Source organism: Mandrillus leucophaeus, unplaced genomic scaffold (genome assembly GCF_000951045.1).
Source record: "Mandrillus leucophaeus isolate KB7577 unplaced genomic scaffold, Mleu.le_1.0 Scaffold1251, whole genome shotgun sequence".
Classification (NCBI taxonomy): Eukaryota; Metazoa; Chordata; class Mammalia; order Primates; family Cercopithecidae; genus Mandrillus; species Mandrillus leucophaeus.
Genome location: NW_012100888.1, coordinates 398,074 through 416,592, shown reverse-complemented (window position 1 = coordinate 416,592; position 18,519 = coordinate 398,074). Strand labels below are relative to the sequence as shown.

Genomic DNA, 18,519 nt, shown 5'->3' with positions numbered 1-18,519 from the left:
CGCGCGCGCCCGCCCTTACCTTGAGTGGACGCGGCCATTTCGGTGAGCTTGTCTCGCGAGGACACACGCAGAGGATCTGCGCGGCAGGCCGCGGAGTGGCGCTCAGTTGTCGCCACCACTTGGCTTCCGGCACGTGGGGCAGATGTTTCCATTCCCACAGCGGCAGCGGAAGAGGGCGGGCCGGGCGCGCCGCGCCTGCTTCCAGTCTCCGCAAGCGGCTACATCACAGAGCTCAGCGGGCGGTGTCACAGGCCCCGCAGCCCCGCCCAACAGATGCACCGAGATGCGCGTGCGCAGAAAGCTTCGCGGGGGTGAGGCTCCCTCCCTAGTTCTCCCCCTACTCCCCACCTCAGTCTCCCCAAACCACCCCACACTGTCCCCCATTTTCCCCCCTCCACCAACCACGGCCGTCGGGGCTCGCTCGCTAAGTACCTGGAGGCGAGTTCCTGACGCGACTGCGACTCAATCCTCACCTGGTGAAGAATATTTTACCTATGACTCACTGAAAATAAAGACGGCTGAGTGACCGTGTTTGCTCATGTAAACATTGAACAAACATTTATCGGCTCCTGCGATGTGCCCTACTCTTTTAGTGGAGGAAGACACATTTTATTTATGTATTTAATTTTTCTTTTGAATTTTACATGTGAGTTATACTTAATAAAACTGACTTCAAAATATATCTTCAACAGAAAATTCAGCAAGTTTCTATTATGTTAGTTAAAACAGCCAGTCTTTTCCTTTACTTTTAAAAATTATTCATAAATGTAATTAGTGAATGATAATAAACAGTGATATCTGATCCACTACTTTAGGAGTGACACAATCAAGCTATTTTCTTTATAATCACTGTGCTATTGTTTTCTTTTTCTTTTCAATTATACTGCTTAATATAGGATTTTGTAGCACCATAGGAGTTGAGTAAAAATAAATCGGTAGTTGTGTGGCTGTAGGCAAGCCATTTAACCTCTCTGTACCTCAGTTACTTTATCTGTGTCCACATTGCCGTGTTGTCATGAGGATTAAATCAGATAGCCCATGTAGCACCTGGCAGAGAATTTATCACCCTGTACTGTAACTGTCTACTTTTCTGTCTCCTCCATTGCACTGTTATTCCCAGAGGATTGGGAACTGGGATTTCTTCAGTTCTGAGGCATAGAAGTATAGCATAGTGGTTAGGAGCATGACTTCTGGAGCCAGAGTACATGGCTTTGAATGCTACCACTCACAAGCTGTGTGACCACGGGGAAGTTGCCTAACCTCTCCGTGCTTCCGTTAAAATGAAGGTAAGAGTAGTACCTGTATTTAAAAGCACATAGAATAGTTCCTGGCATGTAGTATCAGCTGTCGTCTCTGCATCCTTGTACCTGTTGGAGAGGAGTGTTTATCAAAGGGATTTCTTGCCGCCTGTTTCCAAACCAGTCAACAGTATACCAATTGCTCCTAAACACATTCTTGTTTGTGCAGAACTGAGCTCAATGATAACGTTTTTATAGCAACCCTGATCAAGTTTCTTCTCATAAGCTTTTACACTTTGAGGCCCCTGTGGGAGACCTCACTCTCCCTAATACACATTAACCTGAGTAGGGTGTTTGAGCTCACCATGGCTACATTCTGATGTAAAGATTCTATACCTGGGCCAAATGTAAACAACCCGGAAAAGTGTTAGGTTAAAAACAAGACAAAATAAATAAATGAATAAATGCCAGGTGGTTATGAGTGCTATTGAGAAAAATATCAGTAATGCAGGTAGGGTAAAGAGCTTACAACATAAATGTGGTGTTCCGTATTTAAACCTCATTCAACAGGCAAGATTTGAGCTGAAATGCGAAGGAGTTGTGGGAGAGGAACTACGTGGAAATCTAGGGGAAAAGAAATAGCAAGTATTGAGGTCCAGGGGCATGAGTGTGCTTGGTATTTTAGGGAAGAGTAAGGAGACCAGTATAACCAGAGTGAGATGAGACTACAGAGGTCAGGAGAAAGGGCATGCCAACCATGTGGGATGCTCTAGTACTTAGGCCATGGTAAAGATGTAGGGTTTTACCCTGATGGAGGTCAGAAGCCATTGGAGGATTCTGAGAAGAGGAGTGGTAGGATTTGCTTTATAGTTTTAAATTATAACTATAAATTATAGTTTTTAAAACAATAGTTGCCTAACCTCATGTTTTATGTAAAACTATAGTTTTAAAAACTATAAATTCCTCACACTAGCAGCAGTGTGGGGGGCAAGTGCAGAAGCAGAGAGACTAACAGGTTGCTGGTTACTCTTGCTAGTGCAAGTGAATTCTACAATCTTCGACAACATCCAGAACTTCTCTTGCTGCTGCCAATCAGGAAGAGGGTTGTAGTAGACTAGGAATAGGAGCACAAATTAAAGCTCCTGTTCACTTTGACTTATCCATCCCTCTCCTCCTTTCCTTAAAGGTTCTGATTAAAGCAGACTTCTCATGCCCCTACTGCTCTCAGAAGTGAATGGGTTAAGTTTAGCAGCCTCCCTTTTCCTACTTCAGTTCTTCCTGTGGCTACTTCCCACTGATAAAAAGGAAGCAATCCTGTGGGTTACTGCTTAGTGCTAAGCACATCCAGTGTGTAAAGTTCCTTAAAATGCTCTGCAAAGAAATAGGCACTTTTCATTAAATCAGAAATTTTACTTTTTTCCCCTCCTGAGAGCTAAAGATATTTTAAAGAAGAATTAACCTTTTGCTTCTTCAGTTGAACATTTGTGGCAATAAGTCATGCAAATAGAGCTCTCCACCTACTTCTTTCTGTGCCTTTTGCGATTCTGCTTTAGTGCCACCAGAAGATACTACCTGGGTGCAGTGGAACTGTCATGGGACTATATGCAAAGTGATCTCGGTGAGCTACCTGTGGACACAAGGTAAAGGCATGTTCTGTGGGGTCTGATGAGGGGCCAGGATTGTGGGGGTGTAAGTCTGCTTGGAGGAAGGTGCAGACATCGGGTTAGGATGGTTGTGATGCTACCTGGGCCCCAAAGAAACATTTCTGAGTAAGTTGTGCTCACATCTGTGTTATTAGCACAAATGCTAATTGCCAGTTCTTTTCATAGGTCTGACCTATTTGTTGATATTTTGTTCTGTTTTGTCCATTGCTCCTCTTTGTCACATGCTGCTCCTCCAGAATCTAGAGACTGGAGTATAGGGAGGTTGAAGGGACAAAGACAAAACTTCCCTCTGCCTGCCCAAGCTTCCATAGAGAGAAGGCAATGAAATCCAATCAATATCACACACGAGTTTCATGTCCGGGTCTCTTGTGGGTACATGCGATGTGTGTTTTTTAAATATCTTTTCTACTTCGGGTGTAAGGATAATATGAGCCATGAGGTCAGAAGCTTTTCATGTTTGGGGCTTTCTGGTGCATTTAGGGAGAGTACTAAATAACTATCAATATTGTCTATGGTCATCAGTTGATTCAGATTTTTCTACCTCTTCTTCAGTAAATATTGGTATATTTTTGTCTATATTTTGGTCTATATTTTCATAGAAAGAAATCTATCCCTAGATTTGATAATGTATTGGTATCAAGTTACATGTGAGTCTCTTGTGATTTTGTTAAACTGTTCTGTGTCGGTAGTTATATTTCCTTTTTCATTTCTTATGTTGTATATGTTCTCTTCTCTCTTTTAAAAATAATATTTCCAGGAGTTTTCTTGATTTTATTGGTCTTGTCAAGAATTTTCTTTTGGTTTGATTTATCAAATCTCTTTTTTCTTTGTGTTGCATCAGTTTCTGCTTCTACTTTCATTAGTTCATTCCTTCCTTCTAATTTCCTTTGGTTCATTTTGTTGTTCAATTTTTGCTTATTGAGTTGAATGTTGAAATCATTTATTTTATATTTTGTTTTGTCTTCTTTAAATGTGTATTATAAAGATTTAAATATAATACATAGATAGTGGCTATGTAAACATTAAATGTGATCATATTGTACATACTTTATGGTCTTTTTGGTTCTTTCTGTTTGGCTCCCCACCCTCTTTCCACATCAGTCCCCTTTTCCCCCACCTCAACTGGGTAACCCCGGTATGATCATATATATTCACATACACATACACACAGACAAAGGTTTTCTTGGACACTATTTGTTTTATAAAATTAGGACATTGTACACACATTTCTCACTCATTAACACCTGCTAGAACTGTAAGTCAATTGGCATACCCTTAATTCATTATATTTATTGGCTATATAAGATTCTATGGTATGGCTGTATCTACGTTCACTTTATTCCAGTTTTTGGCTACTATATCCTATATCATTGCATACTGGCGCTTTTACTTCTGTCGAACTAATTTGCAAGACGAATATTAATGGAACGAAGGGAATGTTTCCTTCTAAGTTTTAATTTCCAAAGAGCCAGAACTTTTCACACATTTCTACCATCGAAGTATGAAAATGGCCTTCTCTCTGCACTCACGTAGTGATAAGTTTTATCCTGTTTTTAAAATTTGCCAATTTTACAGGTGTGGAGCGATATTACATCATTACTTTCATTGTGTTATTTTTATTTCTAGTAACTTGAGCATCTTTTTAAATGCTTGTTGGCTATTGAATTTATTTGGGGGATTTAATTAGTCATATGCTTTGCCCATTATTCTTTGGACTCTTTCATTTAAAAGAAAATTAGGAGAACCCTTTTATTATTACAAGTATTAACTCTTTGTCATGTATATTGCAGTTTCCCCCAAGATCTATTGTTTGTCTGTTGACTTTGTTATAACTTTTACCAAAACAGTTTTTAATTTTTATAAGCAGAAATATATTTTCTTTCATGTCTTCAGAGTTGGCAAGGTTGGTTAAAAATGTTTCCCACACCTCAAGATTGTACGTGTAGTCTCCCAGATTTTCTTGCAAAATGTTTACTGTTTTGCTTTTTATATGCATTGCTTCAATTATCTGCTAATTACTTTTGTCATATGGCATGAGAGAGGGATTTGTCTAGTTTTATTTCCATCCAGATCAATAGCCTATTATGATGGCACCTTTTGCCACTGATTTGAATCAACACATTCATCATATAAAGTTCTCATATATATTAGCATATATTTCTGGATTCATTAGGCTGTTTCACTAATCTAGTATTATCTTGCTATGCCAATACCATAGTGATTTGATTACAGTGAGCCTATGATATCTTCTGATATCTAGTGGGTGAAAGCAGTCTTCACTATTCTTTTTGTACCTTTCTTAGCTATTCTTAGACACTTTATTCTTCCACATAAAACTGTTAAGATATTTTTCAAATTAAAAAGATCCAAGCCCTGTTGTGATTCTAACTGAAATTTCATTAAACTCATACCTTAATTTTATTAATATAATAAATTTAAATATTTTTCTTATTACATTTATCTCTATGTATTTTATAAGTGTGATGCTATTGTTAATAAGATAGTTTTCTCCTATTTCCATTTATGAGTGCTTAGTACCAGAATAGAGATAAGCTATTGATTTGTGTTTATTCAGCTTTTTCTTTTGAGGCAGGGTCTCATTTTGTCACCCAGGCTGAAGTGCAGTGGAGTGATCTCACTTCACTGCAGCCTTGACCTCCTGGATTCAAGCAATTCTCCTGTCTCAGCCCCGCAAGTAGCTGGGACTACAGGAGCAGGCCACCATGGCCGGAAAATTTTTGTATATTTTTTAGAGATGGGTTTTTGCCATGTTACCCAGGCTGGTTTTCAGCTCCTGAGCTCAAGCAATCTGCCCACCTCAGCCTCCCAAACAGCTAGGATTACAGGTTTGAGCCACTGCACCCAGCCATTGTATATTCATCTTAAATCTAGCTACCTTGCCAAATTCGCCTATTAACTCTAGTAATTTTACCCTAAAGTCTCTATGAGTATTGAATCATATCATCAGTGAAATGAGACAGATTTTAGCTCATTTCCAATGTTTATAGCCAGTTATTTCATTTTCTTATCTTACTGAATTTATTAGAAAACAGGAGAAAATGTTAAATAATAACAATAAAAGTGAACGTTCCTTCTACTCTATGTTTACTTGAAATAATTTTTGTATTTTGCTATTTAGAGTAACATTTGCTGTTTTGGTTTTTGCAAATGGTGCTTGTTACTTCTATTCTCATTTGTCACAAAATATTTATCATAAATAACTTTTCAGTAGCTGGTATCATCTGAACTGTCTTCTTTGATATGTTGATAAATTATGTTAATAGATGTCCTGACACTAAATACACTTACATTCTTGGAGTAAAATCTGCTATTCATGTAATTTGATTATTAGTGGGTTCTATGTGCTACTATTTCTTTAGACACTGTGTGCCTTTGAATGTGGGATTGATCTATAACTTTTTTCTTTTTTTACTATTATTAGTGGATTTTCACGCTCAGCCTACTAATAATAGTAAACAAAGTTTTGTTGGCTTTATCAAATGAATTGATGAGTACTCCATCTTTTTCTATTGCTTAGAATAGCTTAAGTAACATTAGAATTATCCATTGTCTAAAAGTTAGGCGAGACTCACTTATGAATCCATTTGGTCCTAGTGACATTTGCAATGTCTAATCACCCCTCCAGGCTCTTCTATGATAATCAGTCAATTCAAGTTTCAACTTCTAATAATTATATACCTTTCTAGGAAGTAACTTTATTTATTTTTTCAATTTTGTTGTGACAGTGTTGCATGTAGCACTCACTCATGATTCTTTTACTCCACATTATTTGTAGTTATGTGCCCTTTCTTATTCCTAAATTCCTCTATCTTTGCTATTTATCTTTTCTCCTTGAATAAGTTTGCCAGTGATTTGTCTATTTTGTTGCTGGTGGTGCTCTTTTCGAAGAATGAGCTTTTGGATTTATTTTTTTTTCTAGTTGGTATAAAGCATTTTTATTTTCACTGAGCAGGAAAAAAAGCTATTGATTCATTAACCGCGTTGCTTTATTGGCATGTAGCTATGCACTGTTCACACATTAATATATAACTCCTCAGTCTGTTTTATTTTGTCCGATGGGAAAACATGAACAGTGAGATTTCTTATGCAAAAAGTGAACAGCTCAACTACACTAATTCCATATACTTTTATTAACATTCCAGAGACTTGTCCTCTCAACATGATCTGACCTCTGCTGGATAACTTTTCAGGAAAAGTATTTTCTGATCATTGGAGCTTGGAGATATAAATAAGCAATCGGCCAAGTATGGTGGCTCATGCCTGTAATCCCAGCACTTTGGGAGGCCGAGGTGGGCAGATCACCTGAGGTCGGGAGTTGGACACCAGCCTAGCCAACATGGTGAAACCCCATCTCTACCAAAAAAAAAAAATTAGCTGGGCATGGTGGTGCTCGCCTGTAATCCCAGCTACTCAGGAGGCTGAGGCAGGAGAATCACTTGAACCCAGGAGGCGGAGGTTGCAGTGAGCTAAGATCACACCACTGCACTCCAGCCTGGGCAACACAGTGAGACTCCATTTCAAAAAAAAAAAGCAATATCTCTCATATACATTAACTGGACCTCAACTTTCCTAAAGTTCATCCCAAAGCTGAAGTTCATGAAGGCACTTGTTGTCAAACTAGTTCATGAATCACTCGAGAAGCTTATTAAAATTTAGATTCCTAGGCCCCATCCTCAGCAAACTATTCTATGTAGTGGAAACCAGCAATGGTGCATCAACACTCTCTCATGCTTGGAATTGCTCTGACTTCAATTTTCCGTGCATATCTCTGGCCTTTTTTGCCTCTCTCTTTTACTTTTAAGGACCCATGTGATTACATTGGGCTGACCTGGATAATTCAGATTACTCTCCCCATCTCAAGGTCAGCTGATCAGCACCCTTAATTCCATCTTCAAAGTTTTAGTTTGCCACATAATGTATTTTTGGTCATCATACCAAGGAGCAAAGGTGATGTGGGCCAAATTTTTACCTGCCACAGGTATAGTTTACATATAATGCAGCACATCAGTTTTAAATGTGCAGTTTGATGAGTTTTGACAAATGCATACACTTGCATAACCACCACCCTAATCAACATGCATTTACATCAACCCTCCTGCAACTTTTTAATGAGTCTCTCCCACTGACCTGGCCTCAGGCAATAAACTGCTATCTGGAAATTACCGATTTGTTTTCACATGTTCTAGAATTTTACATCAGTGGAATCATACGGTATGCATTCTTCTATGGCTTTTTTTCTTCAGCATCATGATTTGGAAATTCATGCAGGTTGTTGTATAAAGTATTTCTATCCTTTTTATTGCTGATTACTGCTCCATTATGGGATTATATCACAATTTGGGGTTATTTCCAGTTGGGGCAAATACAAATAAACCTGCTGTGAACAGTGTTCCACCTGTTTTGTGTGAACATCTATTTTCATTTATCTTAGTTAAATATCTAGGAGTGGAATTGCTGGATCATATGGTAAGTGCATGTTTATCTTTAAAAGAAACTGCCAGACAGATTTCTTGACTGTACCATTTTATACTTCCACCTGCAATGCATGAGAGTTCTAGTTGCAATATATCCTGGACGACATTTGATGTTGCCAGTACTTAATGACTGCATAGTGGTATCTCACTATACTTTTTTTTGAGATGGAGTCTCATTCCATCACACAGGCTGGAGTGCAGTGGCGCAATGTCAGCTCAACATCTGCCTCCTAAACTCAAGCAATTCTCATGCCTCAGCCTCCTGAGTAGCTAGGACTACGGTCACACGCCACCACGCCCAGCTAATTTTTGTATTTTTAGTAAAGACGGGGTTTTGCCATGTTGGCCAAGCTGGTCTCAAACTCCTCGCCTCAAGTGATCCACCCGCCTCAGCCTCCCAAAGTGCTGGGATCACAGGCTTGAGTCACCGTGCCTGGTTATACTTTTAATTTGCATATCTCTGATGACTAAAGATGTTGCATGTGCTAATTAGCCACTCCTATATCTTCTTGGAAGTGTCTATTCAAATCTTTCATCCTTTTTTTTAAACGTAGTTTCAACTTTTATTTTAGACTGAAGAGGTACATGTGCAGGTTTGTTACATGAGTATGTTGCGTGATGCTGAAGTTTGGGTTACAAATGAATGATCCTGTCACCGAGGTAGTGAACATAGTACCCAATAGGTGGTTTTTCACTCCTTGCTACCCTTCCTCTTCCCTCTTTCCTCTAGTAGTCCCCAGTGTCTATGATTCTATGTCCATGTGTTCTCATCATTTAGCTCCCACTTATAAGTGAGAACATATGGTATTTAGTTTTCAATTCCTGTGTTAAATCACTTAGGATAATGGTTTGGCCAGTTTTTAATTGGGTTGTCTGTCTTGTTATTGTTGAGTTTTGATAATTCTTTATATATAATTCTTTATATATATACTTTTCAGATGTACTTGTTTTGAATATTTTTTTCTAATCTATGGCTTGCATTTTCATTTTCCAAATGGTGTCTTTCAAATAGTGGAAATTTATAGTTGTAGTTAAGTCCAATTTAGCTTTTTTTCTTCTATGTTTCATGCTTTTTTTCCCCTGTCCTAGGAAATCTTTGCCTACCTCAAGTTCACAAAGCCTTTCTTCTGTTTTCTTCTAGAACTTTTATCATTTTAGGATTAGTATTTAGGTTTATAATACATTTTGAGTTAAATTTTCGGTATGGTGTGAAAAGCTTTTCTTTCTCTGTTGAATTCCATTGGCACCTTTGTAGAAAATTAAATGACTGTATATAGGCAAATCTGTTTGTGGATTCTCTAGTTCCATAGATGTGTGTGTCTGTGCTTTGTTTCTTTAGATTTTCTTTAATTTCCCTCTAGGATATTTTGTAGCCTACAGAGTACTTCTTGGAAGAATTTTATTAATTGTATCCCTAAGTATTTTGAGGGATTTGATGCTATTGTTAATTGTATCATTTTTATTTGTTTTCATTTTTCAATCATTTGTTACTAAAATATAGAAATTCAGTTGATTTTTCTATATTGACCTTGTTCACTCTAATCTTGTTAACTTGCATTTCAGCTCTAGTAGCATTTTGCACTTCTTTTAGAATTTCTACATATACAATAACGTTGTCTGCAAATGAAGACAGTTTGCTTCTTCCTTTCCAAACTGGATGCTTTTTATTTTTATTTTTTTCATGCCTTACTGCACTGGCAAGAGCTTCCAGTACAATGTTAGATAGAACTGATGATAGCAGAATCCTTGTCTTGTTCCTGATTTCAGAGGGAAAATATTATTTTACCATTAAGTACAGTTACTTGTAATTTTTTCACAGATGCTCTTTGTCACATTGAAGACGTTTCCTTCTATTCTTGGTGTGAGTTTTTATCAAGATTTGATGTTGGATTTTGTCAAATGCTTTTTCTGCATCTATTCAAATGGTCATATGGTTTATCTTGTTTCTTCTGTTACGGTGAATTACCTTGATTGATTTTTTAATGAGGAACCAGGTATATATTCCCAGGGAAAAAATCCACCTGGTTGTGACATATTATATTGGTAATATTTTCGCTATGGACTGAATTGTCTCCACCTCCTCCCGCCCCAAATTCATATGTTGAAGTCCTAACTCTTGATGTAACTATATTTGGAGATAGGGCTTTTAGGAGGTAAACAAGGTTAAATGAGGTCATAAGGATGGAGTCCTAATCAGATAGGATTGGTGGCCTCATAAGAAGAGAGAAAGTTCTCTCTCCATACTCATGCACTGAGGAAAAGCCATGTGAACATACAGCAAGAAGGCAACCATCTACCAGCTGGGAAGAGGGCTTTCACTAGAAACTGACCACGCTGGCACCCTGATGTTGGATTTCCAGCCTCCAGAACTGTGAGAAAATAAGTTTCTGTTATTTAAGTCACCCAATCTCTGGTATTTTGTTATGGAAGACCTGGCCAACTAAAACTGTTTTGTTAAGAGTTTTGGTGGTGGTGATGGTGGTTTTTTAGTTTTTGCGTCTGTGTTCATGATGGATATTTGACTGTGATTTTCTTATAATGTCATTGTCTGGTTTTGGTATAAGAGTGGTATTAGTCCATTCTAATGCTGCTATAAGAACATACCCGAGACTGGGTAATTTATAAATGAAAGAGATTTAATGGACTCACATTTCCATATAGCTGGGGAGGCCTCACAAACATGGTTGAAGGCAAAGGAGGAGCAAAGGCACATCTTATGTGGCATGGTGGCAGACAAAAGAGCATCGTACAAGGGAACTGCCCTTTATAAAACCATCAGATCTCTTGAGACTTATTCACTATCATGTGAACAGCATGGGAATAAATTCCATCTGAGCTGTTGAATTTAATAGTATAAAGTTCAGAATATTTCCTTATCATTTTTTCACTCCTTCGAGGTATGATTTACGTACTGTAAAAATCACCTATTTTCAGTGTGGAGATTTTTTTCCTTTCCTAAATCTTTACTGTGGTTTTGCCTATTCTGAATATTTCATGTAAATGAAGGGATAAAATATGTGGCCTTTTATGTCTGGCATCTTTTGCTTAGCATGTTTTCAGGATTCTTCCATTTTTGCAGAATGACAGAGGAGTTAAAATAAGAAAAGAAAGATATAGTAAGAATGAAACTATTTTCATTTTTTAATTAAAAAAATCTTCCATGTTGTAGTATGTATCAGAATTTAACTCCTTTTTATGGCTGAATAATACTCCATTGTATGGATAGACCACATTTTGTTTATCCATTCATCTGTTGATGGACTTTTGGATTGTTTCCCCTTTTGGCAATTATGAATAATGATGCTATAGAACATTCATGTACAAGTCTTTGTGTACATGTGCTTTTATTTCTCTTCAGAATATACTTAGGAATATAATTGCTAGGTCACATGGTAATTCTATGAAGTAGAGGCCCAGATTATCAGTAGCCTGGCATCTAACTAAACAACCATTTATCCATTAAAGTTAGTCTTGTTAACAATTAATATTGAGATAATTTTACTTCATACACTGTGTATATTTTAATGTCCATCTAGCATGCAGCCTGAGGCCAGAGAATAATAGTTTGAGTTGAATTGAATAGAATACATCATTAATTTATTATCTAGCTTTCTATTGTTGTATAGGCAGTCACATGTATTTACCAGAAAAAAGTTGATAGAATTTTTATTTTGATGAAACCCTTTTACACTTTAGATTATTTTGATACTGATTAACAGGATAAGCTGACTCTGGACACATCCTGACAGCCTCTGCCAAGGTTTGAAATAAACAGCTGGGAAAATTCAGTTTTATATTATCTGTTCCTGCAGCTGCTCAGTTTCTTCTAACCATGGGTCAGGGAATATAATAGGTTTTCTGATTAGTTTTAGATAAAATGTAAAAGAACAGTTCATGTCAAGGACAATGGTTGCCAAATATATTTGGCAGGATTTCTATATTGAATCCCAAGGGAAATACACAAACAAAACCCCACAAAAGTTAGGAAGGAGTAAAACCCAGGAATCCTGGAACATTTTGTCGCTTACTATGCAGATTAGCCTGAAAGTGTGAGACAGGCAAATAAATCACATGTTTCTGCCACAGTGGAAAATATTCACTCAGATGGCAAAGGTCTCAGGCTGGGGAGCTGGATATTGTCCTGTAATAGTTTCATCTCAGAACTGAACCACACACTTGGAGGGTATTAATGCTCTTAGGAACGTCTAGTAATTCCGTTTGAATAGAGTCCTGTCCTGAATCACACACTGTCTCACAATTTTGTTTCTCTATCAATTATGTGTTTTCACTCTTCCCTCAGAGAGGGAAAAAGTGTTTCTGTGTGCTCTTGATCCTGTTCCCTTTCTGATCTTCCAATCTCTTGCTCTAGAACATATTTTATATGTGTCTTATATCTTCATTTTAGTCAGAAGCATTTTATTTATTTATTTATTTATTTATTTATTTATTTATTTATTTATTCATTTATTATTTTTTTGAGACAGAGTCTCACTCCGTCCCCCAGGCTGGAGTGCAGTGGTGTGATCTTGGCTGACTGCAACCTCCGCCTCCTGGGCTCAAGCGATTCTCCTGCCTCAGCCTCCTGAGTAGCTGGGATTACAGGCACGCCCCACCACGCCCGGCTGATTTTTGTATTTTTAGTAGACAGGGTTTCATCATGTTGCTCAGGCTGGTGTCGAACTCCTGACCTCAGGTGATACTCCTGCCTTGGCCTTCCAAAGTGCTAGGTTTACAGATGTGAGCCATTGCGTCTGGCCTTTAATCAGAAACATTTAAAGTGAAAGCACTGTGGTAACTTATGTTGAAATACCTTAGAAACCAATGGAAACTGCACAGAGAGGGGGTAGGATAGACTCAGTGGAACCAAGGATATAATGTGGAAAAAGGAGAAAGGTAGCAAACTAGGGATGAGTTGGTGAATGTGAAAGGGCATAATAATGTTAAATGACTAAAAACTACATAGGCTTATGTTAAGACTAGTGCCGTGGAAATGTTTAGAGGTAGGTGACATTAAAGTGTGTTTAAATATAAATTAATGTTACAGGTTGTGTTCCCTAGATGTAGACTCTGAGATGAAGATTAACATGCAGGAATTTTATTTGGAGTGTTCTTGGGATCAACACCTGAGGAATCAGGGATAGGCAGAGGGAGAAGCACGCTGCCGGGTAGGCTCCAGGACAGCCTTGTTGGACCTTACAGGGAGCTCTGGAGCTGGAATGAACCTTCCAGGTTGGACCAACATGTCCAGGCCTCTGTGTCCCTGCACTGAGCACTCGTGAAGTACTGTCCATCCTGGGCCAGGGCAGAGTCGGCCCTGGGAAGAGGCGTGGTCTGCCCAGAGAGGGGGTGGGGCCTGTCCTGGAAATGGGCGGGGCATGCCCTGGTAGAGGGGCGTGGTCTGTCTTGGGAAGGAAGATGTGCGGCCCCCACAGGCAACATTCCTCTGGGGCAGTCCCTGCGCACACCTCAGCGGAGGTGAAGGCTGACTTCCCACATTCAGCGGCTGGGACTGGGGAGTTCTCTCCTAGGCTGCCATCTGGGCGCCCCTCACCCTCGGTGCTGCTCAGCTCCAGGTCGTCGTGGGTTCAGGGCTCAGCTGCACGCTCCTGCCCGCGCCCTGGGCGTGATGGCACCCCCAGCCCCTGCCATTCTTCCCCCTCGCCCCCTCTCCCCACCATTGCTCTGCATTGCCCTGGGTTAGCCCAGCGGGGCCAGGTGGCTCCCCGCCCTACACTCTAAACCGCCGGTCCCAGAGCTGCAGGGAGGGGCGGTACAGACTCCCCACGTGGCTCATTAGGGATGGTGGTAATCAGAGTTCTTTTGCTGCCACTCTTTGATACCCAAACCCTATGTAATCTTCTTACTGGGGACACAGAATCATCTTTGAATTCATACATATACAGCACCTTGGAGGCTGGCCCTCCATCCTCACAGAGACCTGCCTCCAAGCTGGAGTTTTACCTGTGCCTGGTTGAGGACCCACTCCCTCATCTCTTTTGCTGTACAGTGATTCCCCAGGTCTACACGGTGTTATATGGAATTCCACATCAGTGAATCAAATCCTCTGTAAGATTTCAGATAGTGGTGCTGGCTAAGGCCCTGCAGGGAGGAAAGGCTAAGCTATGCCAAGATTAGGTATGTCAATGAAGTCCTGTCCTTTCTAGGAGGGAAGGAGTCCAGTGTGTCTGGCCACCGAAAAGCTGGTTTGTCTCTGTGATGGACAATACCATATTGCAGCAGTCCCCAACCGTTTTGGCACCAGGGACTGGTTCCGTGGAAGACAATTTTTCCAGAGACTGGTGGGGGGGTTGGGAATGGTTACAGGATGAAACTGTCCACCTCAGATCATCAGGCATCAGTTAGGTTCTCATAAGGAGCACAAAACCTAGATCCCTTGCATATGCAGTTCACAGTAGCATTCGCACTCCTATGAGAATCTAATGCGGCAGCTGATCTCACAGGAGGCAGAGCCCAGGCGCTAATGCAAGTGATCAGGAGCCGCTGTAAATACAGATGAAGCTTTGCTCCCTGCCTGTTGCTCACCTCCTGCTATGTGGCCCCATTCCTAACAGACCACGGACTAGTACGGGTCAGCGGCCCAGGGGTTGGGCCCAATATGGCATATTGGGAGCTCAGCATTGGTTTTTGTTGCTGGCAGGTTGGACTTTGGTGGCAACAGTAGCTAAATCAGTTTTAGTCAGTGGGAAGCCACACTTTTGGGTCCGTGCATAAATTCTTTCCCTGATGCTATAGCCACTTAGCTCACATCTTGCCAGTACTGGGATGGCCTATGCAGAGGCTGGCTGATGTTAATTGCCAGAGTCATTTTTATCTGTGTTGTTGGTTAGTGCTTCCTTCATGGTGGATGCTTTCTGTTGGCATTAACATATTACGTGGAGACTTTTCTAGTTTGTGTCCACTCACTAATATGCTTTTTGTCCCAACTTTTTACTGGAAGAGCTTCCTTATCAGTACGCTGGGCCCTGGCCTTCAGCCAGTACAGAAAGTCATTTGTCAAGGCCTTCAGTTGGCAGACGTGCTCCCTGGACTACACGCTTTCTCAGGTGTCCCAGAAAGCCTGGAATGGAGTGAAACGCAGGGCTACGTGGGAGAGCAGGGAGGCGAGAATTAAGTCAGCCCCACCTTTGCCCAACTCAGTGGGTCTCCTTGAGAGAGGTTTGCAGTTTCAAGGATACTTTTCAGCCAGTCTGCTGCGAGATCCTGTGAAGGGGCGTGAAGGGTCTTCCTCTGTGACTGTAGATTGGCCAGTCTCTCCTTGTGTGTCTTAACAGTTTTCATTACACTTTATGTGAATTAATGCAAAACTGCTAGGTTTAAACTGCTCACCATTTTAGGGATCCCTTCTGGATTTTACCTTCCTTAAGAGGAAATTTTCCTCCTTTCCTCAGTTCATCCTTTCTGCCTTGGCTTTGACATGGTCTGGAGGCCACAGAGCCTCCTCCTGAGAGCCTCTCTCTGGTGTGTCTCTTTGTGTCTGTCCGTCGCTCTCCTCTGGATCATTCCCTGTGGTTCCTGTTGGGCGTGGCTCCCATAAACGCACATAGCAGGGTCTGCTTTGTCTGCAACCTGATGCATTGTTATTTTTCACCAAAACTCGCAGTCCAAACATAACATTTCCGGGCCACACTCTTTGTCAGAGCTCCAGGGGCACAACCCTGGGGACCTGCTGGAAGGTGCCACCGTGACGTGTGCCTAGATGTGTTTTCCCTCAGTTACCACCTCGTTCCTGTGGTTCTGGTGGCTGGAGGGTGACTGCGTGCTTCACGAAGGGGGTCCTTACTGCTTCACATCCACCCTTTTCACGGAAAGCCCTTTGTCACATGTTTTCAGTGTTTCTAAGCGATTTTCTGCCAATCTTGTCTGCTAAGATTGTGGGGCAGTGTTTCCACAAATTTATAGCTGGCAGTGAATTGTCCCAAAGCAAATCAGACAGAATAAGATATTTCCAACATTGTTCAAATGCTGACAACTTATGTGCTTCCTTGGGCGATTTTACAACTTTTTAAACACACGAATAAAAATTATTGTCTGCTTCTTTCTCCTTTTTCTTTCTTTTTTTTCTTGCATACAGAAAGTTTATAGGAGGGAGATCCTCTGAATCAACACCCATGGGGGAGTGAAGGAAGCAGCATTGGGTAAAAGAAGTTGAGGTGATACAGTCTGAACAAAGGTCAATCCCACAGGCAGCTCAAGCTAGGATGGCTCTGCAGAGATGTTCTCTATTGAGGCAAGTTGTCTGAACCTATATAGTCCCACATTTACCAGGAATAAGGCATGAGTTTGGGTGTGGTGACTGACTTCAGCCAAAATTGGTTCCCGGAGAGGAATTCAGATTAGAGTTGTCAGCTGTCAGCACACCCAGCAGCTTAGGGAGTAAGTGCTTTAGTCCTGAAGCGGTGAATCTGGACACCAGCCTCCACTATGGTCCACCCTTTCTGCTGCTCAGATTCTTTTGCTTCATAAGTTCTGGAATGGTTCCTTCAGGATTCTGATGGACTCCATTTCCTGGGGAAACAAAAGAGAAAGGGTTGGAACAGAGCACAACTCCTGCTGCTTTAGCTTTTCTTGAGTCTGCAACTGGTACTCATCATCTTCCCCTTCTACTCCCCATTCTAGATCCCTCCCCCCACCACCCTCTCAATATGTACTTCTGCTGGTCCAAATAGGTTACCAGATAAGGTACCTGGTCATCATGCCCTTTGTAAGCCATGACTGTACTTGTCCATTTATCATCAACATTGAACAAGGGAATACTAAGAGATACCCAAGCAGATGACCTGGCTGCCAAATATATTCTCCTCTGTCTCCATTGTATAATGTCAGCCCTTCCTCCTGATGATCAGGGTTGGTTACTCTTGCCAGAATAGTGACTCTTTTCCTTACCTCTTGGTCTCTTAATAGTGATCTGAAGTAATATGATGGAAACCATAGTTTCAAGTTTAATGAGACTCTTGATGTGTCCATTGGTGGGCGTATTCCCCTTTTAAGAACCAGTACTTCTAAACTCTCAGAGCCCAGAGTTGGGATAAGAGGCATAGTTTCCCTAATTGGGTCACTGGGAGTGATGGTAGCGTGAGGCTTGTCCTACTTCCAGTCCTTGTTTCCCAAAACCATATATTTTACTTAGGAACACATGGCACTAATGATGGCCGTTGATGTAGAGTATATACTGCATCCTGGAGGATGGTGCCTTATTCTTAAGGGTATTATGTCTAAGCTAGTGCCTCAGCTATGCCTTCAACAAGCTGTCCTACTACTCTATCAGGTGGGTAGCTTCTGGGTAGTGGATTCCATGGTCATGTATCTTCTTGCTTTAAAGTAGTTCTCTTGGTGTGATGCAATGTTATGTAAGATGAAATATTCTGTGAGGCCTTGAATGGTGGTGTTTATTGAGGCTCACCAAGCGACTGAATGATTTTCTTGAGAAATGGTGACATATCAGAGTCTTAGCTTTGGTCTCTGTTACTGACAAGTTGAATATTAACATCAGTAGCTAGATCTGTATTGATGAGTCCATGATGTTGGGCCCATGCATAGCCTCTGCCGTGGCTCCTCCATTCATACATCCATTTTGCAATAATTGGGGTACCAACAGCAGAGGCTGGTGAGCATCAAGTGGCTAAGTCATTCAGTCTACTTGGTTGTTTAGTGCTGTTTCTGTGGCTGATGTTCTTTATTCATTCTGTAATGCATGTCCTTTGTAGATTCAATTTCCTTCTCTCTGAACAACTTCTTTGGATATTTATTGAAAGGCAGGTCTACTGGCAATAAATTCCTTCAATTTTTGTTGTCTGAGAAAGTTTTTATTTTTTCTTTATTTTTGAAGGATACTTTCACAGAGTTCAGAATGTTAGGTTGGTTGTTTTTTTCTTTCCCTCAACACTTTAATGTGTCACTGCACTCTTTTTGTTTTTACGGTTTCTGAGGCGAAGTTGGATGTAATTTTTATCTTTGCTCCTCTGTAGATAAAGTATTTTTCCCCATCTGGTTTCTTACAACATGTTTTGTCTTTGATTTTCTGGAGTTCGAATATAATATGCCTAGGTGTAGGGGTTTTTTATTTGTTTGTTCATTCGCATCCATCTTTTTTTTTTTTTTTTT

The 18,519-nt window shown here is 40.5% G+C and overlaps 2 protein-coding genes across 2 annotated transcripts in view; one reads left to right on the top strand and one right to left on the bottom strand.

The window, feature by feature from the left end:
- The window catches only part of FUNDC2 (FUN14 domain containing 2), a 35,574-nt gene extending 35,148 nt beyond the window's left edge, over positions 1 to 426 (bottom strand). The window contains exon 1 of the mRNA XM_011971944.1: positions 20 to 426. Coding sequence (XP_011827334.1) covers positions 20 to 152 — 133 coding nt within the window. The 5' untranslated portion in view covers positions 153 to 426. The remainder of the gene's footprint in view (positions 1 to 19) is intronic.
- A 2,108-nt stretch (positions 427 to 2,534) lies between these two features.
- LOC105533489 (coagulation factor VIII) overlaps positions 2,535 to 18,519 on the top strand; it is a 152,998-nt gene continuing 137,013 nt past the window's right edge. The window contains exon 1 of the mRNA XM_011971961.1: positions 2,535 to 2,878. Coding sequence (XP_011827351.1) covers positions 2,736 to 2,878 — 143 coding nt within the window. The 5' untranslated portion in view covers positions 2,535 to 2,735. The remainder of the gene's footprint in view (positions 2,879 to 18,519) is intronic.